General features: G+C 44.6%; 1 protein-coding gene across 2 annotated transcripts; it reads left to right on the forward strand.

The window, feature by feature from the left end:
• Positions 1 to 5,902: 5,902 nt before the first annotated feature.
• si:dkey-6n21.12 (schwannomin-interacting protein 1) lies at positions 5,903 to 17,817 on the forward strand. Of its 2 annotated transcripts, none has more exons than XM_004080031.5 (7): positions 5,903 to 6,246; positions 10,217 to 10,453; positions 10,518 to 10,642; positions 12,579 to 12,684; positions 12,821 to 12,946; positions 15,814 to 15,931; positions 16,013 to 17,817. In XM_004080031.5, the coding sequence occupies exons 2-7, from the start codon at positions 10,217 to 10,219 to the stop codon at positions 16,111 to 16,113; spliced, it is 813 nt and encodes a 270-aa protein (XP_004080079.2). In that variant the 5' UTR covers positions 5,903 to 6,246; the 3' UTR covers positions 16,114 to 17,817. The 2 variants fall into 2 exon arrangements, with proteins under 2 accessions (XP_004080079.2, XP_023822019.1); XM_023966251.2 differs by having other exon boundaries at positions 5,904 to 6,435.
• Positions 17,818 to 23,444: the final 5,627 nt, after the last annotated feature.

Consider the following 23,444-nt stretch of genomic DNA (forward strand, 5'->3'; position numbering starts at 1 on the left):
TTTTGTTTATCCCAAGTTATTCCAGTTATAAACCGACCAATCAGACGCCTCAGTAAAAGCATGTGGTGCCCGCTGGGCCACACCTCGTACGTTTGATTGGCAGATTCTCCCGAGCCGCATTCAGTGGACCTAGAAACGTGACTCGGACCAATCACTGTCGTCTGGCTCCAAATGGCAGAATGCGGAAAAATGGCAACTAAATTCCTTTCCGGAGCCGGAAACAAGGCATTTTTTATGGGTGATGTCACACTTCCATCTTCATTTACAGTCAATGGAAGAGGGTCGCTGGCAGGGGCGGAGCTGCAAAGGGTAGAATGCCACCCACCCACCCACTTGCCCCATAATATTTGAGTCAATATGGGTATATTTATAGTTGTTTTATTTTTAAAAATAATAATACACTGTTTGAATTACGCCTTTTTTGATCCTTTCATTTAGAATAGCCGTCCTCTCTGTTCCTATTTACCGCCTCAACAAGGACTTCTGCCCCCCTCATGCCCCACAAATGTTCTAACTCCACCACTGGTTGCTGGTTCAAGTCCAGACCTGGCAGGATTACACCTGGAGGGGGCAGATGCTTAGCAGTTTGCCCCAGAGGTCCTGTTGACCCCAGTGGCTTCAGCAAATGAAGGGTTGTGCTGGGCGTAAATAAACACATTACTTTAAATTCACGTAAATGTCTAGTAAAGTACAGAATAAACTAATTTCGTTCAATTGGCCTGTTTCAGGCCTGTCCCGGGTGTACCCCGCCTTCGCCCAACAGGCTTCGATGTAGCAGGTTAAGAAAATAGATGTATGGATCGCCTGTTCTAGTCTATTCCCCACATTAAGCCCCGCCCAGTTCCTTCTGTCTTGTTTTTAGCATTTTTCTTCCTGTCACTGAGAGTGAAGAATGCAAAAAATAAAGCCTGTTTGTAAAGTGAACTAAGTTTGAAGTGCTTGTTATTGGACTTTGGATCACATCTATGCAGTTTGATCATATCATTTTATTCTCTCTATAGGTATAATGGGGGAATTAGAAAAAGGACAGAAACGTCCAATTTAAACAGTTGCTACTAAAAGTTTTAAAACACAATTTGATCTTTTTATTACAATTTTTTTTGACAAAAACAGGAGATTTCTTAGCTTTGAAGGCTTTTGTTTAGCTAAGCCAGCCACAGATCACAAAGAATAAAACTTACACGACTTCAATTTAATGTGTGGCTCATATTCAAAATAGTAGAAACATTAAGAACAGCTGTGTTAGTTCCATGGTAACAGTTCTTTTTAAGTCCAGATAATGAAAAAAGAAAAAGGTAGTTAGTCCTGATCGGCTTCATGCAAAGTCTTCATCAGTTTTTGAGGGTTGAATGAATCAACAGCCAAACTTTTTCTTCTTTTTTCAATGCATACACAGCTTTTTAACTCTGCAGATGATCCCTGTCCACTGTTACACACATGGAACCTAAAAACCGGGAAATGTTCTCTTTGAAAAGCAAAATATGCAGATTTTTAGCAGAATTAGTCTTTGACCCAGAGTTTAAAAGACAAAATTGGTGAGCTATATATAATTCATCATTTCTGAGGTGAACTTGTGTAAAAAGAAATCCCATCATGAGAGAAACTTGGAGGTTTTCTGGTCATAGTGGCCTTCAGAACCAGTTTAAGGGCGAGTTTGTAATAAACACTGCCCTCTGCTGGCTCAAAACCAAAAGTGGTTGCAGACCACGACTTTTCATTGGTTTGGTCCAGCAAGTTGAGAAGGATTGTTTGCTTAAAACGAGTTAAATTGTGTTGTGGACACACAGACACTTAAAGAAAGTGTCCATTTTTATCTCTAAACCTGAAAGGTTTGTGGTGGAAGCAAATCACCAGGGTCACAGATAAACTGAGCCAATCTGAACATTCAACAGCATCCTCCCACAAAACCTGGTGGCCAAGTTGGAGGACCTGGGACTACCGCGTTCAACCAGCAGCTTCCTCTCCGGTCGCAGACAGAGAGTCAGAGTGAGACATCATACATCCACTGCACTAAGCCTTAGTACCGGCTCCCCCCAGCGTTGTGTACTGACTCCTCTGCCCTACTCCCTGTACACGTACGACTGCTCACCTGCCCATCACAGCAACAGCACCGTAAAGTTCACTGAGGACACCACAGTGGTGGGGCTCATCTACCCACAGAGATGAGGTGGAACGGCCGACAAAATGGTGTTCAACCAACAACCTTCGCCTCAACACATCAAAGACCAATGAAAATGGATGTTAAGTTTCTGAATAATGTGGCTGAGGAGGAGTAGGTAGATGATAAAGAGCAGGGGGCCCAGCACAGAGCCCTGGGGAACACCTGTAGTGACTGGAGCCCTACAGGTGATTTTAGTGGCATGAACTGGGTGAGGCCTAAAAGATAAGAATGGAACCAGCTGAGGGGTAGGTTGGTGATGCCAATATGGGAAAGTCTGTTCATGAGGATGGGGTGGGAGAAGGCGTCAAACGCTGCTCTCCAATCTAGCAGGAGGAGGATGGAGACTGAACCGGCGTCTGCAGCAAGGAGGAGGCCATTTGTGATTTTGCGGAGGGCTGTTTCCGTTCTGTGGAGGGGACAGAAACCAGGCTGGAGCTGTTCAATTATTCCTGAGCATGGAGTTGAGCGGCAACTGTTTTTGCAAGAATATTTGAGATGAATGGGATGTTTGACATCGGGTGGAAATGGTTGAGGTTGGAGGCGTCTGAACCAGGTTTTTTTAAGTAGGGGGGTGACACACTGCTGATTTGAGAGCAGTGGGAACTGTTCCAGTCTTGAGGGAAGCATGAATGATGCTGGTGATCAGTGGGGACAGAGAAGAGAGAGTAGCCATGACCAGAGCAGTGCGTATTGGATCAAGCTGTTGGATTTTTGGATGAGTTCACTAATTTGATCAAATGATGGTAGGTTAAAAGTAGAAAATGGGCAGACTAGGCCAATCAGAACAGGGGGGGACCGAATTTAAACTTAAGGAAGGTTTAAGTTCCTGATGAATATCCTCAATTTTAGACATAAAAAATGATGCCAGGGTGTTACAGAAATGTGAGGAGGGGGGTGAATTTAGGCATGTTGTTTTTGAGGGAGGGGAAAAAAGGGCTCTTGTGTATATAAGCATTTCCGTAGCATAATTAAAAATAAACGTCAATTCCAGAAAGGCTTTTTCATTTTCAAAATGAAGCTGCATTTGCTGACTCAAAAATAAAAGGAAAAAGCAATCCGCCAAACCGCTCATTCTGTCACTTAATCAAAATGATAAAGAAAATTATATTTGACATTTCATTTTCAAAAAGGTCTCTGGTAAATGTGTAACAAGATTCAATTAGAAATATCTAATTTGACAATTAAAATGGATAAACAGAAATGCTTTTTCATTTTCACAATGTAACTGCATCGCTTGACTCAAAAATGAAAGTAAAAGTCCATCCTCCAAAAGCTTTTTCCTTTTCTACTTCAGCATCGCTCATTCTGTGACATAATTAATGCGAAAATGCAAAGGGGGAATTGCATTTTCGTTTTCACATACCCCTCGCAAAAAGTGAAGCATAATTCAATTCCAGTCAGCCTTTCCAGGAGGGAGGCAGGGCGATGACGTTATTGCTCACTCAGTGTGGCCGGCTGGATGCTCCACGCGGGCCTAACATGTCTCTGAGCAGAGCAGCTGGACCCGGGGCTTCCTGTTAGCGGGCAGGGGAGGGTACTTTGTCTATACGCTCTGGAGGAGGCTTCGGACCCCAGTCTGTCCAGCTGCTCGGTGTGAGAGAGCTGCCGGACTCAGGTGAACCGTGTCTCTGAGCAGAGGAGCGGCTTTGGGACAGACTCCTGAGAAACAGTGTAAACAATCATGTGAATATGTGTTTTCAGTCATGTCCAGACAAAATAAAGGCTGATGTTATTCCCTCATTTATATGTGTGCAGCAAAGATGCAAATTGCGGCATTGCCCGTGTAACCGGATCACTTCTGCTTTGTGTTTTAGGAAGTCAAAAGATGTCGGGACACAGCAGCACCTTTGGAGACCACCTCCGTTTATTGCGTATCTGACAATTTTCCAAAAATAAAATACAAACCACAGTGTTAGCATCCCGTATTAGCTCCTACATGAGGGTGAGAGGTAGAGGGACCACAGGAAATTCTTATACTGAAATAAACAGTTGACATCTACAAAGGTTTTTGCATTTTCATAACAGATTCCAAATAATAAGAGTATATGGGACAATAACTATCATTACAGGACACCCACCTCTCCCGCTGGACAATAAAACAAAAAGAAGAGCGGTGTCATGGCCTGTAAGCTACTCCCTCCTCCCCCTTCTTTCCTGTGTTGGACGCGACCAGCTGGATCCACTTACCTCATCTACACCTGCCTTCATAAGCTCCTCCAGGATCATCAGCCGGTGCCAGTTCGTTGTTCCTCCTATGGTGCATGGTCTGGTCAGCTCATGCTTTTGACTCACGTCTTGTTGCCTCATGCTCATGGTTTTCTCTCGCTCTGCTTCAGGACTATAAACCTGTTGGATCCTCACCTGGTCGCTGTCCTCCTACGCTGCTGTCACGCCGCCTCAAGAAACCTCCAGCCAGCCACCTCTCCTCGCCTTGGTTCAAGCCTCGCCTACGCTGCTGTACCCCCTCAAGGAAATTCCACCTCAAGATTCCTCCAGCCTGCCACCGCCCTCTTCCTAGGGAAAAACCTGTCAAGATCTGGTTCTGATTAAATCTCTTGAAACTTACCGTTGAGTCCTAGCCTCCTTCCGGGTTCCAGCATCTGGGTCATTCTGAACTCGCGTCCGAATCATGACAAGCGGTAAAGCAAGCACCAAACGTATAAAAAGAAAAACAGCGACACAACCCAACACAGAATACAGGGGGCAAAAAGACTTAGGGACAGCCAGTATTTTGTGTAATTAAAATGAACAGATCACGTCCTGTTACACCTGCATAGAGTTGATGTTCATCCAGCTCAGTGCACTTGTGATAGAAGGTTGTAACTGGAAGGTCATGAGTTCAAATCCAGGCCGAGTCATACCAAAGACTGAAAGAAGAAAATGGGACCCAGTACCTCCCTCACTCAGCATTAAGGGGTTGGATTGGGGGATTGAACGGTTCCCGAGCGTGGCTGTGTCTGCAGCTCACCGCTCCCCCAGGGCATGGGTCCAATGCGGAGAACAAATGTCACACACCTACGGGACTTTAAAGTTAAACGTTTTCAGTACCTATTAGCTTAATCCCAACCCTGCTTCCGGGTCCGTTCCGCCAAAGAATGAAGCACTGACCGCACGGAATTAAAAAAATGATGAGCGAACAGGCACTTAATAATAATCATTGCAACAATAAAATCACATTTAGAAGATCGTCTCCCGCTGGATTTGCTGTTCAAAGACAGCTGCAGCCACAGAATGAGCGATGTCGAAGTAAGAAAAGGGAGAAGCCTTTTGAAGGATTGATTTTTATTTTTGAGTCGTGTGATGCAGTTACATTGTGAAAATTCAAAAAGCATTTCTGTTAATCTATTTTAATTATCAAAATAGAAATTTCTAATTGGAGAACTTTTTGAAAAGGAAATGTCAAACACCATTTTCTATATCATTTTGATAAAGTGACAGAATGAGCGGTGTTCAAGAAGAAATATAAAAAGCTGTTTGGCCGATTGATTTTTCATGTTATTTTTTAGTCAACGAATGCGTTTTCATTTTATTGCTGAAAATTGCAGTGGATAATGCACTAACCGTTGGATATTGTCATGTGTTACATTAGTTTTTTAACATATTCCAATTCGTAAATGTTTTACTATGAGAAAAAACTATACAAAATAGTTTGAGGCACTAATTCATGATGTCACCTTTGTAAGTAACAGGTAAATAGCTGGACAATCTCCACTAACTCTGGACCCTTCCAGGACTATTCTACCTACAATGCAGAGACATGGAGATAAAATTACGGTAACCTCACGTGCAGGAAAAAGCTTTTATTTTGAAGGCAGCAGGAAGCGGCTTTAAGACAACTTGAGGGATGCCAGTTTTTTTTTTTCTTCTTCTTCCCAGACGCTCCTGAAACTTTTTCCGCTCCGTGAGGTTTTGGGGTTCCTCGGTTCTGTTCGAAACTGTGTAAACCTGCAGCGGCAGGAATGAAAGGCGAGGACGGAGAACCGCCGAACCCAGAACTTTAGCGGTTGTTTGAAGGAGAAACCCGCCCTAAAAGAAGAAGAAGAAGAAGCAGAGCTTCTTTCTTTCTTCGTTCGGATCATGAAGTGGTAAGAAGATTCCTTCACTTCCCTCCAATCGCCTGGAAACACCCCAATTAAAGATGGCAGAAAACGGACCGACCGAACGAAGAACTGCTCCTTCTGTCGGTCCGGACCCCTCATTTTACAGAACCCGGCCATACGTGGTTCTGGTTCCAGAACCCAGCAGAATCTGAGATCGGACGTCATTTTTGTTTGGTAATTTACAGTTTCTACGAGTTCTCTGTATTGTTTAGGCACCGTTAACGTCAGATAGACACAACACAGCCGTTTTTAAAAGAAAATGTCGCTAAAGTTCTACTTTTGGGGGAAGAAATGTTTGCGTTTACACAGGTGGGAATTTTCAACCTTCTTTACTTTAGCAGCTTCTCAAACACAGTTCAAGAGCTGCTGCAAAGCTGGGACATTTGGGCTTTGGAGGACGTGATTCTAACATGTTGTTGTTTTTTTCTTATGGTGTAAGACATCTATGAAGAAAATTAAGCTTAAAATCGCGTTTTTGTGCTGTTGGTAAAAGCTTGTAGCTGTGACGTAGGTGCTACAGTCGGTGGGCCACAACGTCCCTGCTCTGCTCCATTCTGATGCTTCCACCTGCAGACAAATAGCTCCATGAACGTCTTCGTTGTCCACGCCTGAGCTTAAATCTGGATCTAAACCGTACGGCTGGATAGCTCTTATATTGCTCCGCTAACGTTTGGTTGGGGTTGTGAGGGGCTGTAAGCTGCCAGGAGAGCATGTGAACAGATGGATGATGGGAAATAGGGGGAGGCTTACTCTGCTCCATCAGCACCACCCACAACTCGGAGGGGAATTTCAATACTCCTGCCGCTCTGCAGAAACTGTCTTAGATTTCGACACAGGTTTTTCGATTTTTGGTTAAAAATAGCATAATCATAATTACAAGACCACTTTTATAATGGTTTAAAATAGGCCTGCACCATTTATCACAAATTTATCGTTATCGCGATTTCAAGCTGTGCAATATCCATATCGTAAAAGTCGGCGAAAATCGCAATAAATGGTGCTAAAACAATCTTATGGCAACTTGACCTATTTAATGAATTGAATAAATCCCTTTATCCATGTGACCAATCAGATGGAGCCCTTCATGTTGTTGACCAATCGGATGGAGCTTTTATGTTTGATGTTGCCCTCCTAATTAGATGAGGGTCATTTGGAGAATAATTTAAGCTGTTTTGACTCTTATTTAAATTAAACTTTTGCAGTGAAATGGAAATGTGTTTGTTGTTTTTGCTATTTGTTTTATTGTCATCGCAATATTGATCACTGATGTCGCATACCGCGAGTTTTCCTCATATCGTGCAGTCCTAGATTAAAAGATGTTCTGTATTTTTTTTAAACTTTGTGGTCATTAGTGGAAGGTTTTCCTTTGGGCAGACAGAATCTGGATCCCCCTGAATGCATCACTGAGATGTTGTGGTTGGTTAAGAACCTGACAAACTCTTACCTTCATGGATCTCAGTGGTGAAAGGGTCACACTGGAGCTTTTCACTGCACATCTGCTTTTCATTTATCCAGATGTGGGGGTTCTTCAGGGGTGAGGCGTCCCGCCTTCAGCCTGACTCACCGGTTGTTTGGAGCATCGAAATGAAATGTGAATCATGTTCTCTGGTCTCTATCCAGCTTAAGTTTTCTCTTTAGTTTGAGAGCCTGTTGTTTGGGTTTCTGTTGAGTGTGATGGTAGAAATAATCATTGGAATCAACCAAATCAGGGGAATTCTCTGTCAAACAGTGAAGTACAGGTTAAACTATGTTTAGCTTTGAGCAAAACTGCTTCCATTGAAGAGCTACTTCAATGAAAATGGTGTTTTTAACATGTTCTTGTGGAGGTATTCTGATGATGGAGGACATATATTTAAAGAAAATGATGGATAAAACTGCATTTCTGAGTTGTAAATCAGGAGCAGACAAAAAAATGTACTTTAAAAAGATCGTATTTGTTACATATAATACTCACAGCTCCGCCCCTTTCTGATGTAGACGACTAGATCCATAATAGTACGCCATTTTTATTTTTGAGTGTAAACAAAGAGCTCTCAGCGATGGGGGGAGAAGGGGGGGTGCTGCTCCCCAGTAGAGGTGGACGAAGCCCGTGACCACGTGACCCATTTCAGCACAGCTGCCATCTGATCTGGTTTGGTTTGAAGCCACTTTGTGGTCACACGCTGAGCCGCATCAGCTTCACTTATTGTCTAGTTTCCACCCAGCCTTATTGGTGGAATTGGTGACAGTTGCCCCTCGATCTCGATACTCCACACCCTTTTGCAGAGATTAGTCGGTAAAGGGTCAGGAAAAGCTGGAGCCAGTGAGCATAATCTAGGTTTGTAAACAACCGTCATGGTTTAGTTTGCTGCAAACAATAATTTTGCGTTATTATAATTATTATTCGGTATTTTACTTTATTAGTTTATTTATTTTATTTCCCAACTAATGACTCATCCGCGATGATCCAGTATAATCTGAGGGAAGTGACTTAAACAGAAAAAATAACAAAAAAAATAGAAAAGAAGTAGTCCGCTCCTGCACTTAATTAGTCAGGTGGACCGGTGGAGCGCGGACTTACAGCTTTGTGTTTGAGGGGAAGGTAGGATGCTCTGTCACGTGTTCGCTATGTATGGGAGATTTAGGACTGCAATCCGTCCCGCAGCTCTTGGTGAACGAGCTACCGAACACAGGAGAACCAGGTGTAACAGTGTGTGTCCGGGCAGAGCTCCGGACCGTCAGCTCACACAGCGGCTTTGGGGCTGTGTGAGCTTCAAAGCAGAAATGTTGTTCAGTCCTTAGAAAACATTCAAACAATCACGTGGATTTGTGTTTGCAGTCGTGTCCCGACAAAATAAAGGCTGATGTTATTCCCACACATTTACATGCAGCCAGGATCCAGATTGCAGCATTTCCCGCATGGATTTATGTTCATCAAAGGCTAATGTTGTTAGCCCGTGTTAGCCTTCTTCCAGCTCCGTTCTTCCACAAAAAAAGCACTGACCACACGGATTAAACATAAAATGATGAGCGAACAGGCGCTTCATAATAACCGAAACATTAATTAAAGCACGTTTAAGATCCTCTCGGATATTACAGAGCTACCAGATATCTATGTATGTAGCCGCTCGGCGGAACTCATTTCTTCTTCCGGTATTTCAAACACCACTGCACATGTGCAATGATTTATTCTGACCGAAAGTGTGACCCATTTAAACATTTGTTATATTCTGAAAAAAAAATTCTGGTCCTATTTACACGGTTGGATTTTAATCCGACCATTGATCCGATCAAGATATTTTGCACATGTAACCGCGGCTTATGGTGTCGACTCGCAACGTGGCGGGGGCGTGGCATCACGATGGTGTCTCTCCATCGTGATGTCAGTCACCCATCGGCACCACCCTTATCCAGACTGAAAGCTGGAAAGTTACGTAGGGACTTTAAAGTCCCACTCTGATCATTTTTTGATCTATTATCAGTGGTCTTTGGTGATGATTATGCCGTTTTAAGCCCCCCAAAAAAAAGAAAACGGGTGTCGCTTCCATTGGACATAGTTTCTGCAGTGAGGCAGTAGTTCATTAGAAATTCCCCTCTGAGTTGTGGGCGCAGAGCGGGGTCCAGGTGTCAGATTACAGTCAATGGTCGGCCCCCTATGTGGGACTGTACCACTGGAAAAGCAACTAAAGACAGACATGCATAAACAAACCTCAGTGAGCTGCTCCTGCTAGAAAGACATGCTGAACAAATTCCTCTAAACATGATGCAAAAGGTTGATGCGGAGGTCACACAGGAAACAATGAAAATACACGGAGGAGGTTTAGCTGTTTGTCTGATCGGTAGCTAAGAGTTTCCAGTCATCCCTAAACCTCTGGAGCTGAAATAATCTGAGCGTTTAGCTACCGTACCAGAGATGTGGGGTTACTGTTTCCTTTTTGAAGCTTTAAAATGCCGGTTTTGATCCTTCTGCTCACAGATGGAAGGAGAGAAGGAGCAACAGAGGGAGGAGAAGGAGAGCAACGAAGCTGAAGATGACAGGAGGAGCGATGACGAGGCTGACAATGAAGAAGAGGAGGAAGATTCTGAAGGGGCGGTGCTGAGCTGGCAAGAAGGCCACGACAAGGATGATCTGGGCCTTCCCATCATGCACTGGGAGGCCCTCAGCCTGCGGATTGCAGAATTGGAGAAGCAGGAGGAGGAGCGGAAAGCAAAGGTGAAACGCCGTTTTTTTGGACGCCTCTGCAGCAGGAAGCGGCGCTGACAGTCTCGCTTTTCAGGCAGGGGCTTCAGCGGAGCAAGGCCCGACCCCGGCCAACTGGGCCGAGGAGCGAGGCAGGAGACCGGACCGGTGGGAGGACGGTAACGACGCGTGCAACAGCCACGTGCTGGCGCTCACCTCCCGGTACGCTGCAGCCCCCCCCCCCCCCCCCCCCCCCCCCCCCCCCCCCCCCCCCCCCCCCCCCCCCCCATCTACAGCCTGCACCACCGACCACATTCAAACTGATCAAACCCCACCTCGTAGACACGGTACCCAGAGGTAGACGACAGCAGAACATCAGCAAGTTCTACCGCAGAACACCTAATGGACCTTTCTGCTGGAAGAACGTGTTTACTTCAGGACGCAGCCGCTGTTTAGGAAGAGCTGATGGGGATGTTTCCATGGAAACCAACAAAAGCCAAATCAAACAGCTGACTTTCTAAAGGCCTCCACGCTAAAAAATGCAGAACACATGTGGAAGAGGGTACACAAACAGACAAATAAGCACAGGAGATTCAGAGATGATTAAACATGCACCTGAGATATTAGACATGACAACCTCCATTCATCTTCTCCTACTCGTGTGGAACTGGGCAGTTGCAGCAGAGATGCCTAGACCTTTGTCTCCATGTTGGCCTGTAGTTCCTCTGGCAGAACTGCAGGAGGTTCCCGTGAGAGGAAGGTCAAGGTTTCTCTGCTTCCACTAAGGAAGATGGTCTTCCTCGGTCTTCACCAAGGCCTCCTGGTGCCTCTCCAGAGAGGCATTCAAGAGAGATGCTAAAGCAACCTCAAGTGACCTCTTGAAATGGAGGAGCAACAGTTCTACTCCCTGTTTCTGATGCCATGTTAGCAAGAACGGGCAGAAGGCGGGATCTTGAACGCGCTCTTAGCTTTTGGTGTTGGACTGTTGCTACCCGATACGATCGCATGTAGCTACAGTTGGAAAACCAAACCGCAACCGTTCATTTGTCCTCCATGATCGGTTTTCAAACGGTTGGCACTTTCGTGAGCTTAAAGGACGCTACTCTACTCTTGTGTTCAAAACACAAGAGTTTTATTGAAAGTGGTCGCTTAAACGTGCGTTGCAGAGCTGTGAGCGTAGCTTAAGGGAGCGGCCAGCCCCTCTGCAGACGAAGCTCATTGTAGCCGCTGTGTCTTCAGCCTCGTCTTCCTCAAGGTAAGACGTGGCCCTCCTCCACATCCAGAGGGCCCAGTTGAGGTGGCTTGGGCATCTAGTCTGGATGCCTCCTGGACACCTCCCTTGGAGGTGTTCCGGGGTATGTCCCACTGGACGGAGGCCCCAGGGAAGACCCAGGACACGCTGGAGAGACTATGTCTCTCGGCTGGCCTGGGAACGCCTCGGGGTCCCCCCAGAGGAGCTGGAGGAAGTGGCCCGGGAGAGGGAAATCTGGGCATCTGTGCTTAGACTGCTCCCCCCGCGACCCGGTCCCGGATAAGTGGAGGAAGATAGATAGATGGATCTAATTCGTAAAATATATTTTAATATTCCAAGCCAGATATGCATATTGCAGTGAATTATGACAGGAAATGAAAAGGTGATTCCCAGCCCTAAATAAAATATCTGTGAAGCATCAGGGGTCCCCAAATCCAGACCTAGAGGGCCGGTGTCCTACATGATTTCAAACCAACCTGCCATTCAAGCTCCTTATTGGCTAAACACACCTGATCCAGGGAATCAGCAGCAAATAAGGCGGGGTTTCTGGAAAACCAGCAGGACACCGGCCCTCCAGGCCTGGATTTGAACACTCCTGGTTAAAAACACTCAAAAAAAAAAAAGGAAATCAGGTCTGTGGACAGAAGTCATGTGATCTTTCTCCATGTTAGAGACATTTTGAGAGAGTTTGTAGGAGGTAACTCTGAAAAACGATGAAGCACAAAACCAAAGGTTTGTCGTTTTGATCCTGATGAACTCTGATCGTTTACTTTAAATGTCAAAATCCTCCTCGGTTTTGGCTCCAAAAACTCCAAATCCGCCTGTTTTTGTTTGTTTGGGGCATCTTGCTTATGTCACCACAGAGCTAGACTGGGTTCAGGTTTTTTAATGATGTTTGTCTTCCAGCCTGCAGACACAGATGAACCTCCAGCTCTGCTTCATCAACAACAGTGAAAGTGAGGAGGAGGAGGAGGAGAAAGCAGATGCCTGCAACAAAGAGAGCAACAACAGGGTAAGACTTCCTTTGGCCTGTGTGGCAGAATCCAGATGAGAGTAGAGGCTCCCACCTGTCCTTCAGGTGTGGCAGCCGAGCCACTCCCCCTCTGAACCTCCCCCAGCTCCTCAGCTCTGCGTCTCCCTGTTGACAGAGAGGAAAGACTCCGCCCCAGAAGAACTCCCAGCATCCGGCCAAGCCCGACCGCCCCAAAGCCAGAGGATTCAGGAACACCCTGAGGAACCTGCGGGACCGCCTGAGGGCAGACCACAAGACCCCGGTGAGGACGGAGCTGCAGCCAGCGATGGGGGCGCTGGGGTTTGGACTTATGGCTCCATTATTTGATCACATTTGATTCTGTGTTCGGTCCGAATCTGTGAAATTTAAAGCTTAGATTTGAATCTGTTAGATTCAAAGCTTCAGCTTTAAAAATAACCCACATAGAGGAGTTTGCACCTCACACCGCAGGATTTAGAGGTTATTCTTCAGTCAGGTCAATCTGAAGAGGAGTTTAGTGCAGGGGGGGGTCAAACCCATTTTGGTTCAACCCGTCTGATCTCAAGTGGGCCGGACTAGTAACATAATAGCACAAGAACCGATGGACAACTCATCTGTGGCTGTGGTGTCTCTCAGTTGGAAACCAACATAGCGTCCTAATCACGTATCATTATCACACACAGGCCAAAGGATTTCAAACCAAATGCAGTTAAAAAAATATTTTTTCAATTTTATACAGACTGAATATTTTACATCTGACACTGAAGCAATCCCGATAATAAACTCAAGAGGGGCTACGGAAAAACATGAAACGCCTGCCTAAAATGTAAATGTGCAAATTCATGAAGGCTTAAACGAAATTCAACTTGCAAACATTTGTGAACATAAGAATTTGGAGTTAACCTCCGTTTCTCTCCTGAAACTTCACCTGCTGTCAATATCAGGATTCAGATCCTGTGCAGCAACACATTTACTGTTATTCAAGTGTTAAATGTCCAAGAATCTTTTCCTGGTTTCTGCCTGACCTTTGATGGGCGCCATCAGTGACCAGACTGACGTCACGTGACCACTTCACTCCAGCATTGTCCAGTGCAGTAACTAGAGAGCTGACTGTCATCAGCTGTTGCTGTGTCCGCTGTGACGGTCTCCTCAACACCTCTAATAAATATGCACAGCTGTGTATATCTGTGATGTCGGTGCTTTCATCAACAGTGACCAAAAATACAATAAATGACTGGATTCCTTCATCCGACCGCCCAAGTCTCCTCAGAGATGTTGGATCTGCAGCTGTAATCCTTCACAGACTCATGTAGGCAAAGGTCGACTGCTTTTTGGGGCGCAGGACTTCAGTATTTTTCCATAAGTTCACCATCCTAAAGTGGTTTAGATGTTTGCTCCAACTAGTTTGTCTGTCACTGCTCCATCACTGACGTCATGGCTGCAGAAAATGCAGACGGTGGTTTTTAATAGTTGGTAAATCTGCTGTTTTCTAAACTGCAAACGAAGAAACTTTTCTTTATGGTGAGTCTCTTCTTTGAGCACTGCAACCTGTTTATGACACAGCAAGCACACAACTCCATCACTAAACACCACTCTGTCCATTTTTCACTCCTCGTCAACCTTGTGGACAACATTTAATAAGAACAATAATATGGCTTTTATTTATAATGCACCTTTCATTAAATGAAACCTCAATGTGCAACAAGATTTGAAAAATATAAAAAGAAATTAAAACTCAATATATATAATGTGCACATTATAATGCAAAGCTAACTTAAAATGAGAAAACAATAAAAGGAGCACTTGACAAGAATAAAATAAAAACCATCAGCAATCATAGGCTTTTTTAAAAAAAAAGGAATGTCTTTTAAAGAGCGCTTTAAGTGTCGCTTATGATCATTTTGATAGCACCTTACCAGCGGTGCGGCTCGCGGGGAACTCAACAGATGTCGCCGTGCTTCCAAAGATCTTCTGTTTATCTCTAAATCTCTTGTTATGCTGATCTTGCTTTTCTTTTGCTCCCCCTAGTGGCGCATTTTGGTTATTTCTTAAAAAAAAACTTGGCAGAGGAATAGGATAGAAATATGCTTTTTTTTTTGTAAATAAAACATCCTCATAATTGTTCTCTTCCTTACTGGGCCGGATTAAACCATCTGGTGGGCCGCAGTGTGTTTGCCACCCCTGGTTTAGAGAGCATGGGTGAGTGTGTCTGTATGACAGATGTTCCTACAGATGCTTTGCCCCTTTGGAACAAAGAACTTCCTCTAGTTCAGGTTCTGTTGGACTTCTAACTGCAATCCTTCAGAATTGAAGCCTGTAAAAAGATTTAAAGAGTCTTTGTCGTAGCTTTTGTTTTAGTGTTTGTGTCCCTTCTCTCCAACTCAGCAGCAGGAACTAAAAAGCTGTGATGAGATTCTGGACTGAAGGTCTGGAAGCAGACATCCACCTCTGCCTCGGTTTTCTAGTCTGTGCTCTTTGAATGTTTTTGTTGTGTTTACTCACAATAAGTGAGGGATGTTTTTATTTACATGAGCATTTCACCTATTTAGACTGAATTTGAATGAAATACACAAAAGATCCCATTGTTGTTCCTAAGAATGAATGAGAAGAATGTTTATATTTATTGCATTTAATGAAGGTAGGCTGACCTAATAAACGCTGCCCGTGCCAGTGGCGGGCATTTCCATCATTCGCTGCAACAACAGCTGGGCGGCGCCGTCGCCTGCTCCTCATTAGCCTCGTGATGCCGCTCTTCGGCGTTCCACTCTTTCACGAGTGCTGCATGCAGTTCTGCGGGTCCCTTGGAGGTCCGATCATCCGGTCTCTGTTTCAGCGGGTCCCAGACGTGCTCTATGGGGTTCAGGTCAGAGGTCATTGCTGGCCACTCCCACTTCCTGAAGTCCAGCCGTGATGATTCTGGCGCCGTGTGGTGGAGCGTCATCATCCATGCTGGTGGATTTGGGGGATGCGATGGTTTTATGATGTCTCTGAGGTCAGAACCTGCAGTCACTGGACCATCTCCCAGAACCAAATGGGTTTGACTCTGACTGCTGATGCCTGCCAGACGGTTGCCCCTCCTCCAGCAGAGCCGACCCTGGAGACCTGCAGGTTTGGTTGCATGTTGGTTAAAGTCCGACTCTGTTTTCTCAGAACTCCGCCGGCAGAGGGTCAGGCGTCCACCGGAAACATCTGGAGCGCAGCGATGTGCAGAGTTTGAGCATGAAGGACCTGAACGCGCTCCGGACGTCCCTCAGCCAGGCCGTCCAAGGTGTTCCCCGACCCCTTCATGTTAGCTTCCACCCTCCCCCATGGCATGAAACCGCTTTTGATCTTCTCTCTGCTCTGTCAGACCTCAGCGCAGAGCTGGTGAGCTGCCTCCACATCCGTGACCAGCTGAGGACGGAGCAGGACGCCATGCTGCTGGAGGTGCAGGACCTGACGTCCCTGTGAGGCTCCTGACGTCCCTGACTGTCGGACTCTTCATCCCGAAGGTTCTTCTGGAGCGTTCCTTTGCCGGACCGACCCAGAGACGGGTCGGGGTCATCCACTTAGGAAGCTGCTGACAAAGGCAAGGACAGTTTCTGGAGTTTGTGGGCAGAGACGAAGATCCTGGGTTTGTCCCAGTCTGCTGTAGCGATGGTTGGCGGAAGAGACGCTTCATCTTTTTCCTGAGACTTAGACCCCGTTTAGCTTTTCCTCAAGCTTTTCATTAAAGGAAGCTGTGCAGTCTCCTTTGCACGGCACCGAGGACCCGTCTGCTGATTCACGGAAACACGGAACTTTGTTCTTGCAGGTGACATGGAAGCGGGACGTTGGCACACCGACCGGTGAAGTCGTGTCGTCTGCTTCGGTTCTGGAGTCACCAACGTTTTTGAAAAAAAAGGGATTTGTTCAATGGCAGAATTTAAAAACAGACTTCCAGTCTTTGGTCAGGCGTACTCCCCTTCTCTTTGGTGAGCGAGTCCATGTTCTTGCCGTGTGACTCGTCCGTGCCGTCCAAACCGGACCGGTCTGAGCCAAGTGCGGCTAATGCAGGTCCATGTTTGGTGGAGCCTTCCCGATGATGCTTCCACGCTGGAAATGATCACCAAGCAGGAGGAGCGTTTTGCTCCTCCTTCATCAGAACCACAGCTGGCCCCTGCATCATGTCAGACCTCTCTCCTCTCAGAGGTTTGAGTCTGGGCTGTCATAGCTTCAGCATCTAAAAGGGGAAGTCCACAAACCTTGAAGTCCTCCAGAGGATTGAAGGGACGTTTAAAGAAGTGGTGCATGCAGTCTGAAGGCCGTGTAACACAGCTACGCCGAACATTTTCCAAGTATGAAGTTGTGATTCGTGCCTGATCTTCGTCATTCATCAGTGTTTCTTGCGTTCGGCGATGTGCACAGATGTTCATTGAGGGTTTAGGCCAACGTTTTGAGCGGCTTTAACTTTTTAGTCGGTTGAGAATAACACAGTTTATGTGTAACTTTTGTAGTTTATACGCACTCTTTACGTAAGTCTTATGCAACTCTACGTGATTTATGCTCAAATTGGTGGCTTTCCACCAGCGTTCCACGTATCTCTAACAGACTTTGCACGCCTGTACCACGGATGTGTAACATTTATATCGGGTTTACCGGCTACACATCACGTTCAAATGACGTGTTTGACGCATGAATCACCGATGGATACATATTTTATTCACTTACGTGCTCTTTGTTTTGTTTATTCGTACTTCTGTGGTTTTAACGCGGTTCATTCAGGAAACATCTGAGAAAATCTCACATAACGACCACAACCTGTCTCACTTTTTCCCCGAATGACCAGTTTTCATCTGTGCAAAACGTTGGTAGTGGCCGTGCGACGCGGCCTTTACTCTGCACTTTCACCGTTTTAGGCCTCTTTTCATTTACTTCAGCAGATCCTGACATAAATGCGAAGCAAACCGAATCTCAACAAATGTAGAATTTTCAATCCGTTCTTCGAGCCACAAATGGAAATGACGGTCTCAGAATTTAGCGACTCATGTCTAAGTGTTTCGCTCAAACTGAACGCGGTCCATTCTGACTAACATTTTAATATTTCTGGTGCTTTTTTTATTCATCAACTAGTTCTACTAAATTTGATGTCACAGGAAAGGAAACATTGTGGTGGTAGGGACTGTTATTGCTAATAAAGATTTAATGTTTTCTAAAAAAAAAAAAAAAAGCATCCTGTCCATTTTTTAATTCTTGTTTGTTCGTTTGGTTCCTGGTTGCTGCGTGCCGATGTGGAGGAGGGTGTCCCATCCAGGCCCTTCACCTCATGGGAGCCTGGAACCCCCCCCCCCCCCCCCCCCCCACACACACACACACACACACACACACATATGACCCCGTCACACCAGTTTGTGTCACAAAGGTTAAAAGGTCCACTCTGACCCACGCCCGGCTCTGGTGGCCCGTCACACGCCGGGACAGATGATGGTTGCCTCCACGCGTCCGCACAGCCACCGGCTTGGTTTGCCGGGACTCGAGTACAAAAGTCAGCACACCGTTCGTCTGCGGTTACTTTTTAACCAGGAAGTTCTGACGTGTGTTTGTGCGGACATGTGATGGCGTTTCCTGCTGATGGGGAAACATTCCTCAGAATCAGCTGTTCCCGTTTATTTGAATAGGATGGTTTACTTCACACCAAACTGGGCTCTTATGATTTCAAATTCAACTTTATAAGCTCAAAGTATGTCTATGCTGTTCCCACAACCCCCCCTCCACTAAAAATATCCTTAATACCAGTTTTTTAGAAAATGTTTTTCCTTGTTATAAATCAAAAATCTGCCAATGGAGCTAGAAGAAGGTGTTAGATTTCTCAAAATAAGTTGGTAGATTTTTAGATTAAAATTAAATCTTGAAATTACCTATGAGTGTAATTGGAAATATGTCTTACTATAAGCTTATATTGCTCCAAAAAATAATGTATTATCTTTAAAGTAGACATAATTATACATTTTTCACATATTTTAAGCCCAACAATCCTAGTGTCCTCATTTCTAGACAATAATCATCTAAAAGTAAGACTAAAGTTACACATTTTAGGATAAAAGTGTCTAAAAATGAGAGTTAAATCTACGTTTACGTTCAAACTTCTGTCCAGCTGCTGTCAAATGAGTTTGTGTTGGGAATCCGGATCAGCTCCGATGCCGCTTCCCATTTTTTGTGAACCACTGAAGTTGGTGGGTGTGCGGGGCTGTAAGCTCCTGGGGGGGGGGGGGGGGGGGGGGGGGGGGGGGGGCGTATACTCAGATTGATGATGGGAAATAGAGGTGGGCTAACTCCGCTTCAACAGTCCCGCCCACAACTCAGAGGTGAATCTATGTTCTGGAAATCGACGTTTTTTTTTGCTTTCGTCCAAAAATCCTACTGGAAAGAGAAAAAGAGAACTGGGAACACATCACAATGTAATCGGAGTGGCACTACAAGGCGGGTATAAAAGATTTCAAAAAGTAGTAGTTGTGACACATTGTTGTTGCATCTTTAAAAAAAAAGTCTATTAAACCAAGAAATGGGCTATTTTATTTTGTGTCTGTTGCCTGTGTTAATATGACACTGAGACAGTTTCACCAGTAAGTTTTAGCTTTGTTTTTGATGACAGATTCTGAATATATATCACAACACAAAACAGCCACCAGAAAACGAATACTTTCATTTTGTACTAATGACTTACCCCCCCCACTCTAACATCCCACTCTCTTCCTCTCCTTTCCTTTTCCTTCCAGATACAAATGTAATCAATATAAATAAAGTTTAGTCTAAATTACAGAAGGAGTTTATACAAATACACACCTTTTGTGTCGAAAGATCCAGAAAAGTGTAACAGTAAAATCTGTCCAACACAAGAGGGCCTTCAGCTTTGCTCTGATCTGCTTGCTCAGCTGTTGGACAGGACAAGTTCAATCAACATAAATCAATAAAACCATTCTTTGTGGGAAAAACCTGTTATGTACTAAAAGGCTTTTGAAATGACAGTAGGTCAGGAAGATTTCTCTCACACTTCTTCTAGTTTAACATCTATCAGGAGGAGTAGGGAGAAAGGTCGCAGATTTTCATAGCTAGACTTCGGTTGTGGTCCAACGCAATCCATAAAGTCTCCAAAATCACAACATCTATCTATCAAATACCCAGGCTGTGTCCCACCAAGGTGGGGTAGCCTAGACAGGGCACACATTCTTACCTCCCTCCTTCTCTTCCCCAAACCCTCCTCCTTCAGTGTGTGTGTGTGTGTGTGTGTGTGTGTGTGACCAGTCACCTAAAAGCACTAAAAAGACTTTCAAATATAACGTCCGCCTATGCAACAGTCAAGTAGAAAAGAAAATATTAAGTGTCTTAACCCTTGTGCTATGGGGTCCAGATGACCCCACCCTTACATTGACGTGTTCTCCCTATCATGACAAAGGTGGATAAAGGTGGAAAGATTTCATGTAATTCATAGACACCAGTGAAGATCATTGAAGAAAAAAGGGGTCCAGATGACCCCACTCCCAACGTTAACGTGCCTCCAAAGGCATGTTAATGCCTTTGGAGGCTAAGATAGCACCAGGGTTAAGCTTCATGAAACAAAGGAGGAATTTTAATATATTAGCATTACATGTCATTCTAATGTACATTAGCATACAAACTCTTTGTGTCAGTGGTCCCCAACCATTTTCAGGACCGTTTTAATCTCAGACAATATTTACACAAACCGGTGACAGTGAATCCAGCTTCTGGTTTCTGAAAAACCAATTTCTTCAAATAAAATGCTTCTACAAGAAAATTTGTTTAAAAAAATCTAAAAACAGTAGTAGATTTTTTATTTTTTTGCATCTGGCAAAATTCAATGAAACAAAGTTCTTGATTAGTAGAAGTTGTTTATGATTTGTAAACGTGCGGCACGTTAACGTTGGGAGTAGGGGTCATCTGGACCCCACAAGATAGCACCAGGGTTAAAGTCTTAATAATAACCTTTTTGTGGACAGACTTGGGAAACCAAATATTTTATTGTTATATAATCTCCTTTAAAAGAGAAACAAGGACAAGGACAAGGAGGCAGGGCTTAAAAAAAAACAGGATGTGCCGTGAACACTGACAGTATGTCCCGGAGTTCTCAGGATGCAGTTGTTCATTCACCCTGACAATGGAGGGGCGGCGTCTTCAGTGTCTGATTCGTGGCTTCTGCCGTGTGTTCCCGCCACGCTCGAGTGACATCACTGGACAAGCCGGTCACTTCCTCTCATCCAACCCCGTTTCAGGATGGCTGAGCTGCACGCCACAATGAATTCCTCTGATTTTGCACTGCCTTTATTTTGAAAGTTTCTCCATCTGCGTTTGCTTATTTCCTGATGTTTTATTTGTTTTTTCTTTTTATTTTCCCTGTTAAAGTTAACCAAAACACTTTGAGAATGGATAAAAACAGACTTTTACATGAATACAAATACACTGAAATGCAATGGAAAGTCATACCTGTCCACTGATGTGTGGCAGAGAAGATTTTCCTGTATAATTTATACAAACAATTGCTGGTATGCAGACAGATTTGTTCTTTGGGTTTAGACGTGTTGCTCCGTGTTGATCGTGACAAAAAGCTGCAGAGGTGAGGCAGACAGCACTCTACTGCCCCATAAGGGGGCATCCTAAACTGAGAGGTACTTCTTTGCTGTCTTACCTGAACACAAATGCTGCTGGAAGCTCCTTTTTTTTTAAAAATCTGAAAACGTGGTGGTTTTTTTACACAAAACGTTGTTTCCACGACAGACTTTGAAAACACAAACACCAACAAAAAGCCACAAAGCTGAAACGCAGAAACAAAGGCAGGACCATTTCTTTTTTCTATTTGATAAATCAATGAGGTTTCAGTGATATAGCACTTTACAACTCCTTCAGGGTAGTGCTTTACAACAAAAGAAAGTTTAAATTGGGCAAAAAAAGAAAAAAATTAAAAACATTATATTGACAGTAAGCAATTAGCAGTAAAATACTTGAAGTAAAACAAGTATTAAATGGCACCGGGCCTATCTGCTGCTTTTTTTTTTTTAAAGCGTTTTAGAATAAACTATGTCCATATATCACCTTTGGCATTACCCTTGCGTTCGTTCACATACATATACAGCAGTATGGATCATCTGATAAGGTAGAACGTTTGGATAGCTATTACTATCATTTTAGATAGATCCTTAGACCACCGGCCTCGGCATCTGCGTTTCGTCCACGAAAACAAACATCCAAACTTCTGCAAAGATGGATATAAAAGGAAAGCGTTTAGCCGATCACCGCTAGCTCCACGGAGAAAAGGTGTGTGTGTGTGTGTGTGTTAACCTGGGGGCGGTACAGGCAGAGCAAACTCTTCCTAGAAGGGGCTCTTCCTCACCTTGTGATGTCACAATGTGAGGACCCACCCGTTTTCGTGGATTGGGAGGGGCTGGTGCTCAGAGCGCAGGTTTTTAGAGGAACGCTTAACAATGCGGTACAGGATCAAAAGGCCGCAAGGAAATAACATTATATGAACTTAAAGGCTCAAACAGTTGATTTTGCATGATATATGCCCGTTAAAAGCCATTCTAAAAGGAAACATTAATAGGTGACATTCAAAGATCTGATGTCATGTGCAGTTCTGCCAGAACGTTATTCCAAAACTAAGGGCCCCCAACTGACTACAGCATAACCTGTAATCAGATTACACTGGGAGTAAAGGATTTAAAAACAGAATTTTACTGTTGGAACAATGTCCAGCTACAAAAGATTAAAAACCCCTACAAACAGATTTAAACTCCCACTCCAATCATCTTTTGATTTATTTTCAAAGCGTTCACAGTGGTCTTTTAATTATGATTATGCCACTTTTAGCCAAATGTTAAGAAAAACCTGTGGGGTTTTTTTTAGGACATAGTTTCTGCAGAGCGGCAGGAGTTCTTTAGAAATTCACCTCTGAGTTGTGGGTGGGACTGTTGACGCAGAGCAACCCCGCCCCTGTTTCCATCACCCTTAACTGAGCTATCTGTTCACACGTCTTTAAGGTTTGTATGTTGTGTTTTAACAGCACCTTCCTCGGCTTACAGTCCACACGACGCGTCAGAACTTGGTGAAAGCAGTTTCCATCATTTCCATGATTGGAAACCTCTGCTATGAAGATCTTGGTTGAGTTAGTGTTCAATTCAGAGCTGCTTTATTCCTGGAGAACCCAACAACAAATAAAAAATAAAAATTTAAAACAATGGAAAAACACAGAGGGCCAAATTTGACCCCATGCGTCTCCATCTCCATCCGTCCTACATCATTCTTCTACAACCTTGCGTGTGCCACATTGGCGTTCAGCTGCACATGAAGGTCGATGCTCCTTCTTCTGGAGGTCTGATGCTTTCTGTTCTGAACTCACTGGGCGGATTCTAGTTTTATCGTTTCAAACAGCACTTTCAGCTCCATGATCAGATAAATGATCTCCTGTAGCTGCACTGACGTTACGTCTGCAAACAGCTAAAACTGCAGCAGAGAATTCCTTTTTTTTAAAAACCACGAAGACTCCTCTCTGGAACTTCGTCAAGCTGTCACACGAAAAAAGTTTTCAACCATTTCTCTCCGCAGGTACCGACGGTTTAATGGCCAGGAGAGCTCCGCGTCCGCTGGACGGAACATGTTTAGTGAGGTGCATCAAACGCCCACGTGTGCCCCCGCCACGTTGAGATTATTCATCAGGTTCTGTTTTTAGACGCAGACAGATTCGGGAGGGGTGAGGCGCGGAAGATGGACAGAGGGAGGGACTGCATCGCCATAGAAACCGCCCCGTCTGCTCG

The sequence above is a fragment of the Oryzias latipes genome, chromosome 18 (genome assembly GCF_053564925.1).
Source record: "Oryzias latipes strain Hd-rR chromosome 18, Olatipes_Hd-rR_3.1".
NCBI lineage: Eukaryota > Metazoa > Chordata > Actinopteri > Beloniformes > Adrianichthyidae > Oryzias > Oryzias latipes.

Bases quoted from the DNA above. Each gene is read 5' to 3' on its own strand.
- si:dkey-6n21.12 (XM_004080031.5), top strand. From the start codon at position 10,217: ATGGAAGGAGAGAAGGAGCAACAGAGGGAGGAGAAGGAGAGCAACGAA. The intron at 10,643-12,578 runs GTACGCTGCAGC...TTTGTCTTCCAG, and splicing joins GTGCTGGCGCTCACCTCCCG to CCTGCAGACACAGATGAACC. The intron at 15,932-16,012 runs GTGTTCCCCGAC...CTGCTCTGTCAG, and splicing joins CCTCAGCCAGGCCGTCCAAG to ACCTCAGCGCAGAGCTGGTG.